This window comes from Zootoca vivipara, chromosome 8 (assembly GCF_965207765.1).
Source record: "Zootoca vivipara chromosome 8, rZooViv2.hap1.1, whole genome shotgun sequence".
In the NCBI taxonomy this organism is placed as follows: Eukaryota; Metazoa; Chordata; class Lepidosauria; order Squamata; family Lacertidae; genus Zootoca; species Zootoca vivipara.
Genome location: NC_142591.1, coordinates 39,568,791 through 39,590,861, shown reverse-complemented (window position 1 = coordinate 39,590,861; position 22,071 = coordinate 39,568,791). Strand labels below are relative to the sequence as shown.

Below are 22,071 nucleotides of genomic sequence, written 5' to 3'. Positions count from 1 at the left end.
AATTTCCTAGCTCGATCTCTCTTATCCTACTACAATTAACCCATTATATTTCTAAAGAGAGAAAGAAAAAGATAGAACCTTTAAACATTGGAGGTAAGGCTTAAATTATCTACCTTAGTTTGCATATAATCTATAAATGCTTTCCAATTAGATTTTGAATCATCCTCTTTCATTCCTTTGACTTCTTCATATTTTGTGGCCAGAATGTAATAATTATAGAGTTTTTTTTGCCAATCTTCTTTTGTTGGGACAGAGGCAGTTTTCCAATTTTTTGCAATTAACACTCTTGCGGCAGTTACGGCATAACTTATGCAGCATCTATCTCTGGGTTTGACATCATCGGGCACCATTCCTAACAGGAGCATTTTGGGGCACTTCTTAATTGGGTATCTCAGAATTTTCTTTAATTCGTTATAAATTATTTCCCAGAAAACCTTTATTTGTTTGCAACTCCACCACATATGTATGTGGGTTCCAATTTCCTGATTACATCTCCAACAGATGTTGCTCGATTCTGGGTAAATTTTGGCCAATTTAGCTGGTGTTAAGTGCCATCTATTTTGCATTTTCATTATATTTTCTTTTATATCATAGTTTGGCGTAAAATTTGAATCTCTCCTCCACAGATTTCCCCATTCTTTCATTGAGATAGGTTTGCCTAAATCCTGACTCCATTTAATCATATAATCTTTTGTTAATTCTTCTTCGGTTTTCCATTGTAATATAATTTGATATAAATTTTTTATATATTTATCTTTATTTACCAACAGTATCTCCTCTAATTTAGATACTTCTTTATCAAAGCCAATTTTTTTATCGATTTGAAATCTCTGATTCACTTGAAAATATTCAAGCCATGTATTAAAATATCCTTTTACTGCCATATATTCTTTTAATTGCCAAATTCCATTTTTATTTTCTAATAAATGTTTATATGTTGGCCAATTTGCTTCCATATTTTTCCTTTTAACCGCAACTATCTCTAGAGGGGAGATCCACCAAGGGATTTTAGGCTCAAAATATCTTTTATATTTTTGCCAAACTGCATATAGAGATTTCCGAATAGTATTTAACAAAAAGGTGCTCCTTTTTTCTATTTTCTCCTTCATCAGGTAGTGGTGCCACCCAAATGCCATCCCATATCCCTCTAAATCTAATAAATCAGTGTCTTTCAAAGCCATCCATTCCTTTATCCACCAGAGCGCTGCCGCATCATGGTACGCTTCAAGATCTGGCATCCCAAATCCTCCCCTTTGTCTCTGATCTATCATAACCTTATATTTAACTCTGGGGCGCTTCCCATTCCATATGAATTTGGTAAGATCTTTTTTCCATTCTTTAAAGATTTTTTCTTGCCCTAATAACGGGAGGTTTTGAAATAGGTAGTTCATCCTCGAGAGTACGCACATTTTCACTAAAGAAATTCTCCCCAATATTGATAATTTTAATTTATCCCACGTTTCTAAATCTTTTTTAATTTTTTTCCAAGTTGTCTTATAATTTTCTTGTATTAAATCAATCCCCTTTATAGTGGTTTGGATGCCCAGGTATTTGATTTTTTTGACAATTTTCAAGCCTGTATTTTCCTGGAGAGCTGTTCTCTCATCTATCTCTAAATTTTTAACTAGCATATTGGTCTTCTCATAGTTAATTTTCAAACCAGCTAGATGTCCATACTCTTTTATCTTTTCAATTGCAACTGGAATGCCTTCGACAGGGTCCTCTGTCATTATTATTATATCATCAGCGAATGCTTTAATTTTGATTTTTTTATTGCCAATTAATATTCCTTTAATATTTTCTTCTTCCCTAATATTTTTTAACAAAATTTCTAGCGTGATTATAAAAAGTATGGGAGATAGAGGGCACCCCTGTCTGGTGCCTCTCGTAATATCTAATTTGCTTGATACTTTCCCATTTATTAGAATTTTTGCTTCTTGGATATTATAAATTGCTTTGATTGCATTCACCAATGTCTCCCCTAAATTTAAATTTTCCAATGTTTTTATCATAAAGGGCCAGGAGACCCTGTCGAAGGCCTTCTCGGCATCGATAGAGAGAAGAGCTGCTCGCTTGTCTCTTCGATTCTCGAGGCATTCCAGAATGTTTACAATGGTCCTTATATTGTCCTTTGCATATCTTCCTTTTATGAATCCCGCCTGGTCTCTATGTATTATATCCTCTAAGATGTTACTTAGTCTTTTAGCCAGGATTTTTGCAAAAATTTTGTAGTCGCTATTTAATAGCGAAATTGGCCTGTAATTGCCTGGATTGTCTGCATCTGCTTGTGATTTAGAAATTAATATCATCTGGGCTTCATTCCAGGTTTGGGGTGTCCTTCCCTTTTTCAAAATTATATTCATTAGGTCAGTGAGGGGGGCTAAGAGTACGTCCTGTAATTCTCTATAAAACTCTATTGGTAACCCATCAGGGCCCGGGGCCTTCCCTTTCTTCATATTTTTAATTGTATCTAAAATTTCCAGGGGCGTTATTTCTTTGTTTAATATTTTTAGTTTTTCCGTTGGTATCTTTGGTAGGTGGTGTTTTGCTAAGAATTCGTCAATCTGTTCTGTGGGTATTTCTTCCTTTTGATATAATTTTTCATAGAACTTTTGGAAGATTTTCATAATTTCCTCCGTTTTATAATAATATTTCCCTTCCGATCGTATTCTATTAATCATTTTTTCATTTTTCCTTTTTTTAATTTGCCAAGTCAGCAGTTTACTAGGTTTATTAGCCCATTCGAAATTTTTATATCTCCAAAATTGTATCTGTTGTTCCATTTCTTTATCAATTAATTTTTCGAATTCCAATCTCAATATTTTAAGGTCTTGTTCCACTGACTTGTTATGGTTTTTATAAAATATTTTCTCTTTATATTTTATCTCCTGTAGGAGTTTTTCTTTCCTTTGTTCTCTATCTTTCCTTACTTTTGAATTTAATGAAATAAAATAACCACGTACCACAGCTTTGCCCGCGTCCCATACCGTTAGGGGATCCACCTCATCCTTATGGTTTAACTCAAAATATTCTTTTAGGACTTTCTTGGCCCCCTGAATATTCTTATTATTGTTTAACATGAAGACGTTAAGCCTCCAGTTTTTTTGTGTTTGTTCGTTTTTTAATGAGAGGGTCACTGGATTATGATCCGAGAGGGTCTGGGGTCTTATTTCTATTTTATGTATTCTTAGTGCCAATTCTTTGGGAATCCATATAATATCTAATCTGCTGGCTGTTTGGTGGCGCGCCGAAATATGTGTATATTCTTTTTTGATGGGATTTTTATATCTCCATGCGTCTAGTAGGTTTAAATTCTCCATAATATCCATAAACTTTTTTGGTAATTTTGTCTTATTTCCTTTGTGGCCTCCATTTTTATCTAATTCTACATCAACGACTCCATTCATATCTCCCATTACAATTACTTTTTCACTCATATAGTCCATTAGCTGGGTCTCCAAATTTTCCAAAAAGGTCGTTTTACTCCCATTGGGGGCATAAATTCCCACCCAAAACCATTGTTCTCCTTCAATCGTAGTTTTGACTATAACACTCCTTCCCTCTCTGTCTGTCCAGATTAATTCCGGATTCCATTTATTTTTAATATACATCACGACTCCTCTCTTCTTTTTTGTATCTGCCGCCACAAATTCTGATCCTAATTTCTCGTTTTTCAAAATTCTCACATGTTTTTTGTTAATGTGCGTCTCTTGGAGACAAACCACATCCCAATTCTGTTTTCTTAATATATGTCCCACCCTATTCCGTTTCCTTTTATTATTCAGGCCATTTACATTCCATGAAATTGTTCTTAAATTCATGTTTATTTATTAGATATTATAGATCAATTTAGAAAAGAAAAAAAAAAGAGAAGAAAGAGAAAAAAAAAAGGAGGGGGGAGGGACGGGAGGGAGGGGGAAAAAGGGGGAAAAAGGGAAGGAGAGAGAGAAAAAAAGGAAAGGGGAGAAAGAATAAAAAAGGGAGAAAAAAAGGAAGGCAAAAGAAGAAAAAAGAAAGAAAAAAAAAGGAAAAACAACCAAATGTTTAGACTAAGCAGGCTCAAGGAAATTCATTTATCAATATTTCTCTTGAAGTGACTTGTCTGGTCAGGCACTCAGTTATAGTTTACAACATTAGCAGTCTAGATCAAATTTTATTTACCGATGTCAATCAAACTTCCAATTAATTTTCTTCTCTTTCTTCGTCTACCTCTCCCTCTTCTATTTCACCATCAAGTTCATCAGCGCTGGAATCTTCCAAGTTTTCTTCATTTAAAGGGGTCTTATCTTTAATTGTCCTTGCTTTATCTCCTCCCAGTTCCTGAGAATAAGTTCTTAAAAATCTGTCCGCTGCTTCTTGTGTGTCGAATCTTCTCCACCTTCCTTTGAAGGAAAAAGCTATTCCTTCTGGATATTCCCATTTAAAGGGTATTTTTTTTGCTTTTAGAGGCTTGGCTAGGAACTGGTATTTCTTCCTCTTGTGGACCAGCCGTGGTGGAATTTCTTTCATAATGTATATCTCAGTTTCATTCATAATTAGTTTCTTTTTTCCTTTCATTTTCAAGATTTTATTTCTCAGCCACATATTTGTAAATGTCACAAGACAGTCTCCTGGCCAGTTATTTTCTTTCGCCTTTTTTGAATTAACTCTAAAGGCTTCCTCTATTCGCGTTTCGACATCCAATTCTTCAAGGTCTAACCATTTTGCTAGTGCGCTTACAAGTCGTTTTTCAATTTCTTCATTAGGTGTTTCTGGGATATTTCTAAATCTGAGAGTCTTCTCCTTGATTTTCATCTGCATCATCGCAAGGGCATCTTGTGACGCTTCCAATGCTGCTTTCTGATCTTCCATGTCTTTTTTTAATTTTTCAAACTCTTTCTTCCCCTCTCTCCTTTCTTTTGATATATTTTTCAATAATGATTCCAGTGTTTGATTCTTGTCTTGTGTCTCCTGGATCAATTCCATTGCTTTCTTAGTATTTTCTTCTGTCCTATTTATTTGTTCTTTAATTTCTTGTTTATCCTTTTCATTAATCTCCATTTTCCTTCCAAATTTTCCATTTTGTCTTCCATGTTCTTGATCCTTTCACCCATTTCCTTTTTGATCTCTGTTAAATCTTGTCTAATCTTTCCTATATCGTTTTTAAAGTCCTGTTTAATTTCTCCTATATCATTTTTAAGACTTAGAATCAGTTCTTTGAGATCCAGCTCATACTCTGCTGTTGAAGTCCTTCTCTGGTTAGAGCTTCCTATGTTTATTCTCTTTTGCTTATCCAATTTAGGTGACTTACATGATGGCTTATCCAATTTATTATGTTGTCCTACTAGGTTTTCCATTTTGATATATTGCCCTGCTATATTTCTCTTATCCACACGGTTGCCCTTTGCTTCAATATCTCTTTTGAGTGAGTACTTTGTCAAAAATTTATGTCGCCACTAGGGGTCACTATAGTATAGTCTCTTATAGATTTTCCGTGAATCGGCGTGTGCTTTAAATTCTTCTCACTCAGATTGCATCACTTCTGGTTTCTTTGTATCCTTGTCTGCTTAGTCATGAGTTTGTTTAGAGGATCGTCGCCATTTTATTTCAAGTTTCTTTAATATAGGGGGTTGCAACTGCTTCTAAAAGGTAGCTTATAAAAAAATTCCCAGAGAGCCACCACTCATAGGAGAATCAAAACAAGTCTTTCTTTCACCCCCTCCAAACTCCGTTCTTACAATAAAAAAAACACACGTTCTATCTGTAATGTATGTACTCCAAATCAAGTCAGAGTTCAGCCGGTTCCTTGCTTCTTTATAATTTAGTTTGTCCCCAGTTTGGCGATTATGAATTAAAGCCCCGGCGGCGTCTTCTGCTTAGCGCTCTACGTCTTAACGCAGTCCTTCCCACACCCCACTTTCCTCTTTAGCTTCTCCGGTTTTTGAGTCCGATTCGGTGGGGGGGATTCTTCTCAGATTTCTTTAAATCACCGTATTGTCTCTCTTTCACGCCCCGGGGGTGTCTTGTTAAAAGGGTTTAATTAAAAGGAATTTTACCGTGCACGATCGCGTCGGGTTGCGGCTCTTGCTGGTTATGGTCTCTGTTCTCACGCTGTCGCAGTGCCCAGCTTCTCCCCCTCCTTCTGCAGTCTGCGAAGGTTTCCGGGAGAAACTTTAGGGAACCACCGACGCCTCAGACAGGAATCACCTTCCAGTCCTTTTTTGGGGTGCTGCCTAGCCTTGCAAGCGCCCCGTTCCCCCAGCGAAAGATTCGGGGCCGCAGAGCTCCCGTTTTTAGCCCGATCACGATCCGCGGTCAAAACCGGAAGCTCAATGGAGAAGTTTAAAGGTGCCTCCAGTTCTCATGAGGCGAGGTGGGGGGCTCTGTTACACTTGAGGGAGTTGTCTTTGCTGCATTGAGGCAGGCGAGCTACTTCTTTCTCCCAGGCAAGAGGCAGCTCGCCCACCCCTCACTGCCCAAAGATGGAGGAGGCACTGCTGACTGAGCTGGACAGCTCTGTTTGCAGTGCTTTCTCTGCCTTTGCTAGTGCAGGGAGTGGGCGAGAAAGAGGCAGCCCGCTTGCCCCCTGAAGGTGGACTAGGCGGTGGTAGCTGCCTTTACTTGTGTGGGTGCAGTGCCACTTTCCTTGTTCACCCCGGGAGGAAAGATGCAGCCCACCCTCCCAGGCGAAGGCACACAAGCACATGGAGAGGCTGCCTCTTTCTCCAAGGAAAAGAGGTAGCCCACTAGGCCTGCTCTGCCGTCTTGGCACAGGTGGGAGAAGTCTAACGGACCCCCCCCCCAATCTCCAGCTTGCGCAAGCCAGAGGCGATGTTAGACTTCATCTGGGTAGTGTGAAGCCTCCTGCTCCCCGGCAAGCAAGCAGGAGAAGGATCAGGGCTCCCTCAGCTGGTGAGCGGGAGCACTTTAACAGAGCCCTCACCCCCCTGCTGGCTCAGGGGCTCCATAAAACTGCTTGGCTGAGGCAAGGAAAGCTGCACGCTCCTCAGCCAGGCTGCTTTAAAGGAAGTGAAGGGAGGAACAAGCTGTATTGCAGTTTCACTCAGATGCACCTTGTTTGTCCCTTGGCGTGCTAGAGGCAGAGGGACTCAGTGGCACTTTCGCACACAATATGCCACCAAGTGAAGTCATCAGCATGGTCTGCCCCCCATTTTGGCCAATATATTGCTACCCAGTGCTTTTTTTCTACACCAAAAAGTGCCCGAAAGCACCACCCTCAGAAGACCCACCCTAGAGCCCATCTTTGGGAGGGGAGAGAGCTCCTCATAAGGCAAGGGCAGCCCAAGCCACCTCTTCCTCCCAGGAGATAGAGGTCACCATGTGCAAGCTGGCTTCTTTAAACTGCTTCTCTGCAAAACCCCCCACATGATATTTGTAGAAGATGGTTGCTTACCCATAGCCTGCCAAGAATCCGAGGCTAGGAGGGCTAACTTTGTCACTGAACACAATAAGTTCCAGACTTGTATTTCCTGTTCCCAGAGTTTTTTTAGTCTGGTTTAGAACCCACCACTCAGTTTCATTATGCCTGGACAGTGAAACAGTGATGTCTTCATTTTTTCCATCTGCAAAAACCAAACAAACCATTTTGTCAATGCCTCTTGGCTTATGTGCAAATTATCTTAATTTCAGCTGTTATCTGAGGAATTTTGCCTCAGCTCCTATAACCACCATATACATGCAATCTAGACAATGAAGTGTCTGAATCAAGGGTGCATTATGAAATATGTTCTTGTTAGAAACGAGCAGTGGATCACTCCATACCTGTCAATAGCTGCTTTATGGGTTTTGCAACAGAATCACTAGGTGCCTTGATATAGCGTGGATACACTTCATGCAGTATTCTGCAGAAGAAAAATAAATTCACAACACAGTAATTCAGCTTTACTAGCAAACCGGAGGTTAAACTAACCCCTTTCCAGCCCCAGGAGAAGTGTTCACATGACACGCAAACAAACTAGTGTGTCGTGACACAGTTTAGAAAGCTCTGTTTTAATGGAATTTACAGTATTTTTCTGTCAGTAGCTAGCCCTGCCTCCACTAAATATTCTCCACTTAGGGTAGAATGAGGGCCACATGAGAGCTTCAGGTTGCCCAATCTTATTGTATGCATTTCTACTTTTCCCTTCAGCACCTCATCAGGTGCCTCTGGCCTGCAACAATTCAGCCTTTTTCCAATAGCTAATTGCCAAAGCTGACAACGTCAACATCTTCGTTTGGTTGCACACAGCAGATGGTAGATACGACTCCCCCCCACTTAATAATAATAATAATATATTATTATTATTATTTATACCCTGCCCATCTGGCTGGGTTACCCCAGCCACTCTGGGCGGCTTCCAACAGAAAAATAAAACACAGTAATCTATTAAACTATTAAACATTAAAAGCCTCCCTGAACTTCATTACAAGAAAGTGCAGAAGGATAAATAGAGTTAAATGAGGTGATCTTACTGAAAATTGAAAGAACTACAAAATGCAGTTTTGGAAATAAGTCAACAGTTTCAACACATTTTACAGGAGTTGCAATATTGCAATTTTCTTTCCCCAAGTCAGTAATTTGTAGCTCTGCTTATAAGAAAAATCAACATATAATAAGCATAGAAAATGACTTACACAGTAGCAACTTGCTTTTGGTCGTCCATCATTTCAGCAATACTTTTTCTTGCTTTCTTTTGTAGGTTGTGACTCTGTTTATCGGATGCTATTTCTGCTTTTGCTCCAAGGGAGAGGTTTCTATAAGAAAATGTATTCAAAATGCCATTCTCACTGGGCGATTGACTATGTTATATTTCATTGAGAACTAGGAATGAAGGCCAAGACCCAATTCTGGCAGATCCCAGTTCTGCAACAGACAGGAATATGATGGGGTGGGAATCCATTGGGAATGCCTCCCCCGCCCCCGAGAGGGACAGAATGTAATCAAGACCCTTCACTCCTAGGGGACTTGCTTTCTTTTCAATGTAGGGAATTGCAGGAGCCCCGAATGCTGGCCAAATAGCCACAAGGCATCTGCACCTCCTTTTAACATATGAGAGCTGTATGAGGTATGAGTGGAGGATCCAGCAATGTGCAGATTCAAGAGCAGAACCAAATCCAATCCGCACATTGGTCAGGATAGTTCAGATTGGGTGAATCTGCATTAGATTTGCTCTTGGGCAAATTACCGCTTCATTACCATAGACAACTCAATAAATTATTATTATTTTATTATTATTATAGGATTATTATTTATGTCTTGACTGGGTTTCCCCAGCCACTCTGGGTGGCACCCAACTGAATATTAAAAACACAATACAGCATTAAACATTAAAAACTTCCCTGAACAGGGCTGCCTTCAGATGTCTTTTAAAAGTACTGTAAGTTAATTGCTTATTGCCTTGACATCTGATGGGAGGCGCCACTACCAAGAAGGCCCTCTGCCTGGTTCCCTGTAACCTCACTTCTCACAGTGAGGGAACCGCCAGAAGGCCCTTGGCACTGGACCTCAGTGTCCGGGCTGGACAATGGGGGTGGAGACGCTCCTTCACGTACACAGGACCCATAACTGCAATGTTTCAAAAATAATTGCTCTGCCCCCTGTTGAAGCAACATCTACATCCAAGTACTATCAGAAAACCCAACTGTCTTTTTATTTGATGCTAATAATTTTGCTGCACCTAGAATGTCATGGTGGGAGACTTTTGTCCTTGCTTCTTTCCATTTTCTAAGAGATGACAAACAAGTGATCCAGATTTACCACAATTGTACCAGAATGTATGTGTTCTGCAGGGAGCTCATGGATTTGGCAGGGGGCTTATAGCTGGCTCCTAGTGCCAGGGAACCTTAGACAAAGTGATCCCTAAACAATGATATGTAGGGATTGTGTCAGTCACTAGACAAACAGCAATAACACTAGCAATATTAGCAATGAGGCCATACCTTTGAATACTCCATGAAATAACTACAGAAAATTCAGCATTCTCTGCATTGAGCTCATCAATCATTTTTTTCCTGCTGGGAGGGCTGATGGTCCATAATGAATTTGAATTGCCTTCTAGCTGTGCAACTGTTATATCTTCATTACCATAGTTTTCTAGAAACTGTAGAGCAGCCTAAAAAAGAAAAGGAGGAAGATGAAGCTTTTATCCCTTTGCCTTCAAATTCTTTTTGGTACTTGTTGCTGGTGTCATTATTTAGTAGCCTACAGAAAGATGGAGGGAGAGGCAGTTTGGAGAAAATATTATGTACTATGACTAGGGCCATAGCTGAATGCAGGGGGAAGTGCTGAATCGGCAAAGCAAACAATTGCAATACATTTTTGTCAGTGCAGCATCCTAAAACTTTGCAGGTTTTATGCCATGACAAAGATTATGGCATTAAAGACAGATGGAAATAACTCTACAGTTGATGCCAGTGCTTTTGCCATTACAAAGTATGAAAATTCTATTAATAATAAAATCAGTTGGAAATATGAAATGGAGAATTTACCTCACAGAACGCTCACAAAGAATGTCTCAGCTCTTGGCGCTTTAAAACTACAACTAAAACACAGTTGCTGTGAACTACAGCCTTCACTATTGTTTGTTTCAAAGCACTTCTAAATTACTTGATACCTTAAAAGTTCAACAGGCACTTAAAAGAAATAAAATTACTTACCGTATTAGAGCGAAAACTGTTTAGGAAACTTCTATATTCTGCTGATGTCATATTTTTTAGTTGACTCTGCTGAGCACTCATAGTAAAAATAGGCTGGAGAGTAAGAACACAAAGTTTAATAACAGAATTAGGATTTATTTATTTTTTAAAAATCAGAATTCAAGGCATTTATCAAGGCAGCCAACCTTCTCTGGACCAGCTATGTCCTTGCTGGTCCAGATTGTGGAGCTCACAGAACATTGATTTTACACACACTGAAGCAACTGGGAGAATTCCTCAGTGCCAGGAAAAATATACAAGGTAGGCACTCCACACTCACTCCTATTTCACAGAAATCACGTATCTTGCCTTGGGTGTTTGTTTTTTAAAATGAAAACTTTGAGTCTGGGGCACCTGCCCAGGGGCAGAAGTAAGAGCCTTCATAGCCATGGGTACTGGGCTGGCAACTCCTGACATACATTTATATAAGGAATGTTTAGTATTTAAAAGAAACCGATGAAGAGAAAGATGACATTTTAGTTTCTTGTTCATACCTGATAACCTCCTAAAGTTATTGTGATGGATACATCAAGAGGTTTATTTGTGACGCCTGCAACAGATTTAATTAGAGACATGAAGAGCAGAGGGAACCAAACGATGCAAATCAGCAAGACGATAATCATGCCACCCATTCCGTATTTCACAACCTTCTTCTTCTTCTGGCCCCTTGGCTGTGGATATCTCTGTAATTAGCAATATAAAACATTAGGAGACTATATTGCGCTTTTCTAGAGTTTTTAAACATTATTTTACTTTTGGATTTTATGAGCACTCTTCTAAACTCAGAACCTTATTTCAGCATTTTTTTTAAAAAATGTGCTATATGTTACAAGCATCTTCCAAAATTTAGTGTATACTTATTTCAAGGAGCCATAAGCCCCTGTCTTGCCATCCACAGTTAATCATTTAACTGTTATTAGAAGGCTGCAACTTGCAGGATAGGTTGGTCACCCTTAAGAAAACCATTATCATCCAAGGACGGGGGTGGACAGTGAGCTGGAAACATCTTAAACCTAGTATAATAACATGAGGCATCATAAACCACAACTTGTTTTGCATAGGATAGCAATTAGTTTGATGTAAAAAGCCCTTTGCAGTATACCTTGTCTTAATCTATCTGAGTAGATTTCTAGCCAGGTTTTTAGGGCTCTTCCTTCAGTGATTGCTTTGGGTCTTATTTTCAGAATCACTTCAGCATATGGCAGCCACAGGAAACAACCATTTGTGCATCTTGAATATATTCTGTCATGCAGTGAATTCAGCTTTTGGCATTCCACCCACATGTTGGAGTTTGCAGTGGCATACTAAAGTCTAAGGTAGTACAGGGCAATGGTAGTATATTACTACTTCAGCATGCACCGATCTCAGATGATATTCAACACAGGCTGTTTTTTGGGCATCAAGCCCAGAAGCAGTTGTGAGAATAGGCCTTTAGACAGTCCCTGGGTCTATCAGTTGAGGAAGAGGAGTTATTAAATTAGACACCATAACTCATAAAAAGGTGATGGTGGGGTTACTGTAATCTTTAAAATGAAAGAAAGCGAAAAGGAAATAACTGGACATACAGGAATTTACAGTATTGGCCTATACTGGCTCAAAAAAGCTAACAATGCATGCAAAATACTGATGGCATGCCAAAAATAATAAATTAGAGTTGCAAACTAATTCCTACTGAAGTCAGTGGCAACATTTCAAATGCTTTTAATGGATCTGGAGTGCACCCATAGTTGAAATGTTGCAGTGGTCCATTTAGAAGCTATTTCCTGCAGTTCACATGAATTTATGTTGAACAGTTCTGCTTTTGGTTAAGAGTTCCTGTTTCAGGTAAGTAAATAAGGAACTTTTTGGACCATTGCATTTGAACCAGGTTCAGCTGTTATAACTTTTTATGCCCTGGTCCTAAATTCTTAGCTGTTTTTTTTAAACTACTGTTAAATTTAAGACTTCTGAAAAGAAGAGCTGAAATAACGTTTTCTGGGACCCTTCAGTTTTAATTCTTCTCAGGCTTTTAAACCACCTCTGGAATATGTGTATACAATTCGAGGTTTACATTTGCAGACACAATTGTCTATTTATATGTGAAGGTACCTGAAAGAAAATTAGATGAGCACAAAACTACTTGAAACACCATCAGTGTAAGAACATGAGATTCCTATTGGATCGTACTGGTGCGATCACGAGAAGAATGACACATTAAAATATTAGAATATATAGAATTTGCCAGCATGACAAACAGATTGAGATATAAAGATGATAAGGATTTAAAAGAGGTTTGGACATTGTATATAGATTATATGTAAAGATATTGCAATAAGAAAATAATTGTAACAGGCTGACAAAAAATACTCAGCAGTAGAGGTTATAACGTGGGATAGTGTAAGTAAGGTAATGAAAACACAACTGAAAAGATAGCAGATAGGAAACCAGGGAAAGAATGGAAGGGGAGTAAAGGTTAAGGTTTATAATAGAGAAACAAATTAGAGAAATAAATTATGTTACCATTGATATTAATATATTTGTGTATGACTTGCAACACAGTATGCATTGATGATATGATAAAACAGAAAAGCAAGTAATTTTAATTTTCTTAAAGAAAAGACCCCTATTGGATCAAGCCAAAGGCCCATCTAGTCCAACATCTTGTTCTCGCAGTAACCAACCAGATGCCTATGGAAAGTCCACCAGAAGGACAGGAATGCAACAGAACTTCCCATTTGTGACCCCCAGAGGCTTTCTCTAGCCATCATGACTAGTAACCATTGACAACCTTATCTAATCTAATCCCTTTTACAGCAGGACATGGTTGGTAGTCGTCACTACATCTTGTGGTAGTGAATTCCATAGCTTAGCTATGTGCTGGGTGAAGAAGTACAGTACTTTTTATCTATCTTGAATCTTCTAAAATCCCAACACGCAGCTTCACTAGATGACCCCAGGATCTAATATTATGAGAGAGAGAGAAAGCATTTCTCCCTATTCACTTTCTCTGCACCATACATGTTTTTACACTTTCATCTTGTCGGTCTTTACCTGCCTCTTTTCAAAGCAAAAAACTCCAAAAATTGCTATCAGTGGCTAATAATAAATCCATGGCTATCAATGGCTACTAGCCAAGATAGCTATGCTCTGCTTGCATGATTGGAGCCTTTATGCTTCTGAATACCCCAGGAAGGGAGAGTGCTCTTGTGCTTGGATCCTGCTTTTGGGTTTCCCCCAGACATCTGGCTGGCCACTGTGATAACAGTATGGTGGACTACATGGGTCATTGGCCTAATCCAGCAGGCTCTTCATATAATAAGAATCTAAGAACCCAAAGTTCTTAGGTTCTTATTATAACTTTTCATAAGGAAGTTGCTCCAGTCCTGTAATCATTTTTGATTGCCGTTTTCTGAATCTTTTCCACCTTACACAATCTCTCTCGTGAGATGTGGTGAATATAACTGTGCAGAGCAATACCATCATAGATTTGTATAAAGGCATGATTTTCAGATATGAATTTTCTATCTTGTGCTTCTTCAAGATCTTACACTATGATCTATGCCCTCATAAAACATTCAATGAAAATAAATGTTTTTTTTTAAAAAAAAAATCTTACTTTTTCAGACTCTCGCCAGCACTTTAGGATGAATATATGAGCATAAATATCTTCAACACAGATCCAGCTAGAGAGACTTAATGTGGTATCTGTCCACACCCAGTCCATTACTGCCCTCAGCTCAGTTAAGAATGGTACCAAGCGGAATCTAGACAAAGAGAAATAATCACAGGTGAAGGTTCTGTTTTAACTGAAAAATATTAAATCCAGTATGTTGTAGCATTTAAGATTTCAGGTGATTTATGTGCTGATTTTTAATTGTTTTCGTTAACTTTTGGGAGTTCTAAAAGATTAGTTATGTTTCTGATCATTCATGGGTTCTAACCCAAAATGACTAGTTGCTTTGACTGCACAAAGGAGATTAAAATTTTTCTATCATGCAGCAGCTCTGTGGCCACTGATGATTATCAAATCATACTGAATAACTCCAGTGGCGGAGGAAGTCACTGTGTCACCCGGGGCGGCAAATTGCCGTGCCTGGGGGGGGGAGCAGGGCGTCGCTACCTAATGACGCATGCGTCGCTATGTAATGACACATGCATCGTTACGCAACGAAGCTGCGCATGCATACAACGTAGAGGGGGATTGCCCCCCTCCGCAACTTCAAAATGGAGCCTCCAGCCTCCTGGTAGAAAGTGTTGCTCGGTGCAGCGCGCCTGCTCCGCCAGCGGGCTTTCTACCTGGAGGCTGGACGCTCCGTTTAGGCTCCATTTTGAAGTTGCAGGGGGTGTGATCCCCTCCACGAAGCACGCATGTGCAGCGGGATGCTGCACATGTGTACAACGTAGAGGGGGGTCACATCCCCCTGTGACTTCAAAACGGAGCCTAAACGGAGCCTCCAGGTAGAAAGCCACGCTCGGCGCAGTGGGCAGGTGCCACCCTCGAGCTGGAGGGGGGTGTCAGTCGGCGCCCCCAACTCCTGAGCCTCCAGGTAAAAAGCCCGCTCGGCACAGCGCGCCACGCAGAGCAGGCTTTTTACCGGGAGGCTGGAGGGGCTCGGCTTGGGAGTCGCGGGGTGGGGCGCCAACTGTCACCCCCCCCCAGAGTGGAACCCGGTCGGACCGCCCCCCCTTGCTACTCTTGAAGACCCTATTTTTTTGGGGGGTGTAAAGGCAGCCTATGAATGTCACTATAGCTAAATAAATGTGTGACTGAAAAGAAATATCCATACTCACCCCTGAAATAAGAAGAGGTTTACATAATTGTAACTTTTTGTGAGGAAATTGCCAAGTACACGAGTTGGGTAGCCACAACGTATCTGATATGCCGATAAGCCAAAATAAACACATTTCACAAAATACCAAAGTTGTGCAACAATATTTTGGCTAAATTTCCTGCGACATAAAATAGATGGGAGAAAATTAATATAGATAAACACACATACTTTGATCACATTTTTAAGGGAGTAGACTAAATCACTGCTAAATTAAATTAAAATAATAATAATAATAATAATAATAATAATAATAATTTATTATTATTAATACCCCACCCATCTGGCTGGTTTTCCCCAGCCACTCTGGGCGGCTTCCAACAGAAATATTAGAATATTAAAATTAGAAAAGCATAATATTAATATTTTTTAATTAAAAAAAACCAAACATGTACCTTTCTGTCACTCCAGGCAAGATAAAGAACATCCAAAAGTGTATACCAAAAACAAGTATGACCTGGAAGATGACTTTTCCCATGACAGTCTTTCTTAGATACAGCGCCCGATCTACTACCATGGTTCCAAATTGAATTAGCACCATCACTAAGAATGCACTTGGCACCTGGTCCTCTGATAACGAAGAGGTGATATCTGCTGCTGCAGAGTGTTTCTGCAAAGAAAAACAGGAGCAATAAGGTACAGGGAGAATTTGTCATAAAAGATAGTCATTTATGACACACACACACACAAAAATCCAAGTACAGCAAATTCATTATAACATACCCCAAAAGCCCAGAATCCAAACACAATGATAATGAAGTCGACAGTATCAGCAAGGAACATCAGGACATAAACATCAGTCACAGCACTGTAATCTGGGTGGATAAGATTGTAGAAAAACTGTTTGATGGGCACATATACCTGAAGGGTCCTGAAATAACAGAAAATACAGTCTTACAAATAACTTTATGTAAAGAACTATGCAGTTTAAAATTTACTACTCCCAAGAATGTATACATTTGGTTAGGGATAACTACAAAATGCATGAAGTCAGACATGGGACCCATGATGGCCCTTCAGTCCCATATGAAGGAGAAAAGCAAGTGAGCCGAAGGTCTGGCTTGCATTGCGCTCTTGCCCATTCCTAGGTGTAGAGAATGCTGATAACGACTCAGGCCTCTCTCTCTCTGGTCCTTGGTATTCTCCCCAGGCCACACCCCTCAGCCATTGTACTTCACACCCTCATTGAGTGTTTTCGATTGACTTGGGTGTGTCCTTGAACTTTTATAATGCAATTTGATTGTTCAGATGGAGAACAGAGTGTATGTGTGTGTAGAAAGCCCATTGTTTTGCTCTGCCAAATATTGTTTCTGGTCTTTCCCACCGCTGACATGTGGCCCTTTGGAAGGTTGCTCAGAAGGGACTGTGGCCCTCAAGCTGAAAAAGGTTCCCCTCTCCTGCTCTAGAACATTTAGGACAAGTGAAAAAGCACACAAGACACAATGTGGGAGAATATGAAGATGAACAATGAGAGAATCAGTGCACTGGTAAAAGTACTTAGAGCCTCAAGACTGCATAGTGCTCTGTTACTAAACCTTCAGATTAGCCTTTTATGCAGGGTCATCTTAAGGGTATCCAGCGCCGTGGTGCAAAATCCCTCCAGCACCCCCACTTGCTAGGCGCCATTGGAACGGCGGCTAGCAAGCCTGCTGTTGCGAGGGGGATTGGCGGAACAGCATACCGAAAGGAGTCCTTTCGGGCACTGCTCCTGCCGACCCCCTCACCTAGGCGGGCTTGCTAGGCACCATTGGAACAGCGGCTAGCAAGCCTGCTGTTGGAGGAGACGTGGTGGGAACAGTGCACCGAAAGGAGCCCTTTTGGGCTCTGCTCCCGCCGCCCCGAACATGAGCAGCGCGCGGGGCTGCTGGGCACCCAGCCCAGCGCCCCTGATGGGGAGGCGCCCTGGCGCACCGCGCCACTAAGCCAAATGGAAAGGACAGCCCTGCTTTTATGGAATTGCAATCTTCTAAAAATCCTACCCAGAGCATTGCAGAATCAATTCCTCATTTCATTTAAACTGATACAAACTTTAATTGCTCACTTTTTAATGGTAAATGCCTTAGCTATGATAAGTTGTTCCCGCAGCTTGTCCATGAGAAGTTCTTTTCTTGATTTTTGTTTTATGCTCAGCACACTGCTTCCTTTTTGACTGCTGTTCCGTGTGCTGGTACTTCCTGAGAATACAGTAGGGAGGAGAAATTACAAACTGATACATCAATCTTAAACCTCCATTTACCCTGGATTATGGTAAGTACATGCAATTCACAGAGTTTTGGCATGGTTCAAATATAATCCCTCTCCTCCTTTGTACCTGGTAAAGAGGAGATCAAATTCTGATTTTAAATAAACCACAGTTCCTTGTGATGTCTTAACTTTGAAGACTGTGGCATGCTGAAACAATGGTGGGCAAGAACAGGCAGGATCTACAAAGTTCCATTGATACTTATCTGAAAGGTAGTTTTCCATTGCCTGTAGAAGTCATCAGGTTGGGTAACATCTCTATCTTAGCTCCCATAGTTCAGTTCACTCCTGCCTCCATCCAAACAGTCATGTATTTCTTAAGCTCCCATTATTTCTTATCCTTGGGCCAGTTCATATATCTTTCCCTCCAGTATTTGTGAGTTTTCTTTTCCTCTGTGAGTCTTCCAGCTTCCCCATTTCCCCCTCCCTCTTGTGCAGCTTGGCAGTCCTTCCATTTCCCCTTCTGACCAACCTCCTCATCTCTCTCCGCTTGTCTCTTGCCTCACTGTGCTTTCCGCCCACTGTAGCCTCTCTCACTTGTTCTAGCCTTTAATTTAAAGAATCCTCACTTGCCTTCTCTGCTTGCCTTGCCCCTGTCTCCTTCTCCTGTCTCCCCTGTGGCTGCTTCAGTGGAGGGTGGAAGCAGAGTAGAATGTGTTTCCTGCCATTGGCAAGAAATCAATGACTAAGCAAGTACAATGTGTAATGCCACATTCTGTTTTAGAGTCTTAGTTGTGGACCAAATGCATACCTCTTTTTGAACGGTGTGAGGAGAAGCTGGATCTGTGAGAAAGCTGTGAGCCACTACTTGAACTTTTCCTACGGATGGCAGTCTGCTGCTCTGGGAAATGAACATGTATGGATTCAACAGATGCTGCCAAATTGACTGATGTCAAAGAGCCAGCAGAACCTCTCCTGTCCGACTCAACTGACTCATCATCAGAGTCGTCTTTACTGGTGCAGTTTTCTACTCCATCATCTTCATCCCACAATCCATGACACTGAAAAATAAAGTTAAGTAATTATATTTAAAATTATGTTATATTTTTAAATTGGCTATTGTTGGGATTCATTCTCTTTATAAAATACACATGCTAATGGTATTCTTATCTTCAAGTCACCTAACCTCTTGTGCACCATATTTAAAGAATAAAGCTACTGAAATACTTCATTTTAACTTTGTGTGCTGGTTCATTACTTAACTTCTAAAATTCAGGCATTCTTCCAATACCACAGCCTTAATCAAGATTTGTGGAGCTAGTTATGGTTGAAAAGGCATGCAACAGCATTGTAAACAAGTTTTAGGGCCAAACCCTGGTTGACAAAGATCAGTTTTAAAGTCTTGGTTCTTTCAAGTTGGTTTAAGGGCACAAACAGATGTTCCTGTGGATCTGTTTGCTCACAAAAGGTTATAAGCAATCCATGCTATAACTTTAAGAAATTAAGACAGCTAACTAATCATATTCAGATATGATTTTTTAGTGAAAACATTTCATTTAGTCTAATTAAGTGTCTCCATGACTCTTAATATTTATAATTTGGAAACAGCAATTCAGATATGATGGGAAGTCAGCATGCTGCCAACCACATCATTATATACAAAAATCTAAGTTTAAAAACAATAAAATACATTTTTAAATTCCAAAATACCTTTAAAATGGATCGATGAAAAAACAAAGCAAGTAGTTGAACAAGGTCATAGTGAACATAACCCTCTTTCTTCTCAACACCAATAATATTGGGAGGATGGTAAGGCTTGTCCTTGTTTAGTTCTAGTTGCTTATTCCAAGGGAAGAAGCCAAACTGGAAAAAATATTTTATAACAATTGTTACCTGTGCAAAAAGAGAGAGAGAGAGAAAAGAGAAAGATGAAAATTAGCTTCATGTTAATCACTGAAAATTTGGTAACATTCCATAAAAATGAGAAATTATCATTAAAATATCAACATACCTCAGTGTAGACTATAGCTGTCATCCAAAAACGTTTGCTAGGCCTCGGGACAGAAAGCATGGCCCAAAGGAATATAAGAATAGGAAGCACAAGGGTAATCATGGAGGCAGAGATCATGTGATTAAGAATAATTACAAAAAAACACACCATTTCTGAACGGGCCACAAGGGTATTATACAAAGCATAAATTAGCAGCAAAAAACGAGGCTGAGTAGAGTAGAATTTTTCTGACTCATCCAGCTCCTCATCTTGAAACATTCTGTGGGGACAAAGTTAGATCACATAACTTGATGTTCCAATATTTTAACTACTGCAGAATAATCTGTAAGTAACAACAAATAATATATTTCTACTTAACAAAGAACCATGTAAACAAGTTTCCAATACCCAGTTTTAGATGTGTTTCTTTACCAGCCACACTAGAGAGGTGAAGCATTTCAGGACTGGGTGGCTGAATGTAGCCCTCCAATGGAGCCTCTGTACTTGGCTCTCAGAAATCTCATAAGGCCAGACACTTCACAAGCCCTGCTTTGCAACTGAAGTGCAGGCTATCAAAAGTCAGGCATAGCGTTTCATTAACCACACATTTATTTCAAAAGAATGTGTTACCGTATTTCTCAGTGGGGTGGGGTGTTTCAAAAGAAACAAAATATCGCCTGGTGCAGAAAGCCTTGGGCACATGTAAAGTAAGTTTCAGAATCTCACCCATTTTTGAGAAATGAAGTTCAGCATCCAGGCCTTTTCCAAAGTTAGAATATTTGCATATACGTAAAGAGTTACAAATCATTTTTTTCCTTTAAAATGCAATCTGTTTTTCTTGGGTCAGGTAAGTAGCCGTGTTGGTTTGACACAGTCAAAATAAATAAAAAAATGTCCAAGCTTATACCCAGAACAAACTTAGTTGGTCTCTAAGGTGATACAGTACTGGACAATTTATTTATTTCTACTGTGTTTCTTGGGGTGTGTACTTGTCATAAAATGTCATAATTAGCCGCAGTTTCCCATCAGGTATACACTATGGGCACATATGGTGAAACACATGTGTGGCCATCACTGTACCTTTCATGTAACAATTTTGCGATGTGCAAATGACCCCCCCCCAGTAAATAATTCTAATAAAGTTCTTGCTCAATGTTCATGGCATGCAAAATCATTGCATCCCATTGCAAATCAGTCTAATTCTGTCTTACATTTGTGAAAAGTAAAGGAAATCTTATCAAAAGTTTCTTCATCTGAAAGCACATGACATAGTTCTATTTTTGAAGGTATGGCCAGTGCCCCAGTGAGAGACTACTGAGTACCACATGCCTGCTATTGTAATCTGCTGAAAGGGAGACCAGGGTACAAGTGCCGTAAACTGAATTCATCACATGAAGCAGCACAAAACTAATGTAATCATAATGATCTGGACATCAGTGAATTTACTGCAATTCATTTAAATAACTTGAGCACCATTAAAATATGATGTTTTGTAACATAATGAATTTGCATTATTTTACATGCCTGTGGGGAAATTATTTTATGATTCTTACTTGTTCAGAAGTAGTTCACTTGCAGTAAGCTCATGCGTCAAAGGAGGAAGTATAGAATCTTCTGGTTTGTCAGACTGATTTTCATCTGGGCTCACCATCATATGGTTTTTGACAGAGGAACCATCTTGGGAACAATCTAAGGGGAAAAGCTCCAAGCTCACAGCTTTGCTGTAGGAAGGAGGGGGTTCAGCAATGCCATCCAAACCAGAATAGGATGGTATATCTGTATCAGAAGTATATGCAGCTCCTTCAGAATCTATGCAATAAACTTCCATGTCATGCTCCTGCCTCGATGCAGTATCTACCCCCTCTTCTTCTTCTCCTCCTCCTCCTCCTCCTTCGTGCTCCTCCCCTTCAACTTCTTCAATAGTTTCTGCTGTCCCCTGACGAGAATACAGCATGGTGATTTGGGTAGCCTCACTGTCAAGAACAGGGGGAACAATATTATTTTGTCAATTTCTTATTTCACAAATGAAACACTGATGTGTTCAAGGTATGTTCTATTGCTAAATTTTAATGTTGAGCCAGTGAAGACAAACTCAATCACAGTTAAAAGACTGGGAACAGGCCATGGCGTTATGTGTCATATCCTCCCCATCTTTTTTCCTCTTAAGAATGAATTGCCTCTTTCTGCCTTACCTATGGTTTTTAGTGTGTGTGTGCGTGTGTGCGTGTGTTTGGCCAGCAATGATATTAGCTGCTGTGGCTAAGGCTAATCAGGATTTTATCTGAACCAGGAGCTGAAGGCAGCACTCTAAGCTCTCAGCTAAAATGAACGGATCAATAAATAGGTATCTAATTTAGAAACTTGAGACCAAATGTATAAGGATCAAACGGGGGCTACTAAAAAGACAGAAAGCCCCGC

The 22,071-nt window shown here is 39.9% G+C and overlaps 1 protein-coding gene and 1 long non-coding RNA gene across 11 annotated transcripts in view; one reads left to right on the top strand and one right to left on the bottom strand.

Moving 5' to 3' along the window:
• The window catches only part of LOC148684817 (uncharacterized), a 29,515-nt gene extending 15,074 nt beyond the window's left edge, over positions 1-14,441 (top strand). The window contains exon 3 of the long non-coding RNA XR_015951442.1: positions 14,278-14,441. This is a non-coding gene — a long non-coding RNA (uncharacterized LOC148684817). The remainder of the gene's footprint in view (positions 1-14,277) is intronic.
• The window catches only part of PIEZO2 (piezo type mechanosensitive ion channel component 2), a 221,849-nt gene that overhangs the window by 3,286 nt on the left and 196,492 nt on the right, over positions 1-22,071 (bottom strand). For all 10 annotated transcript variants that reach the window (XM_088675321.1, XM_088675325.1, XM_035124928.3 and 7 more), the window contains 15 exons: positions 21,207-21,626; positions 19,675-19,933; positions 19,374-19,556; positions 18,475-18,724; positions 17,524-17,656; positions 16,206-16,353; positions 15,878-16,092; positions 15,445-15,603; positions 14,270-14,417; positions 11,169-11,357; positions 10,636-10,728; positions 9,919-10,091; positions 8,614-8,733; positions 7,762-7,841; positions 7,394-7,562 (listed from right to left, as the gene is read on the bottom strand). In XM_088675321.1, the coding sequence (XP_088531447.1) occupies positions 7,394-7,562; positions 7,762-7,841; positions 8,614-8,733; positions 9,919-10,091; positions 10,636-10,728; positions 11,169-11,357; positions 14,270-14,417; positions 15,445-15,603; positions 15,878-16,092; positions 16,206-16,353; positions 17,524-17,656; positions 18,475-18,724; positions 19,374-19,556; positions 19,675-19,933; positions 21,207-21,626 (2,739 nt within the window). The remainder of the gene's footprint in view (positions 1-7,393; positions 7,563-7,761; positions 7,842-8,613; positions 8,734-9,918; positions 10,092-10,635; positions 10,729-11,168; positions 11,358-14,269; positions 14,418-15,444; positions 15,604-15,877; positions 16,093-16,205; positions 16,354-17,523; positions 17,657-18,474; positions 18,725-19,373; positions 19,557-19,674; positions 19,934-21,206; positions 21,627-22,071) is intronic.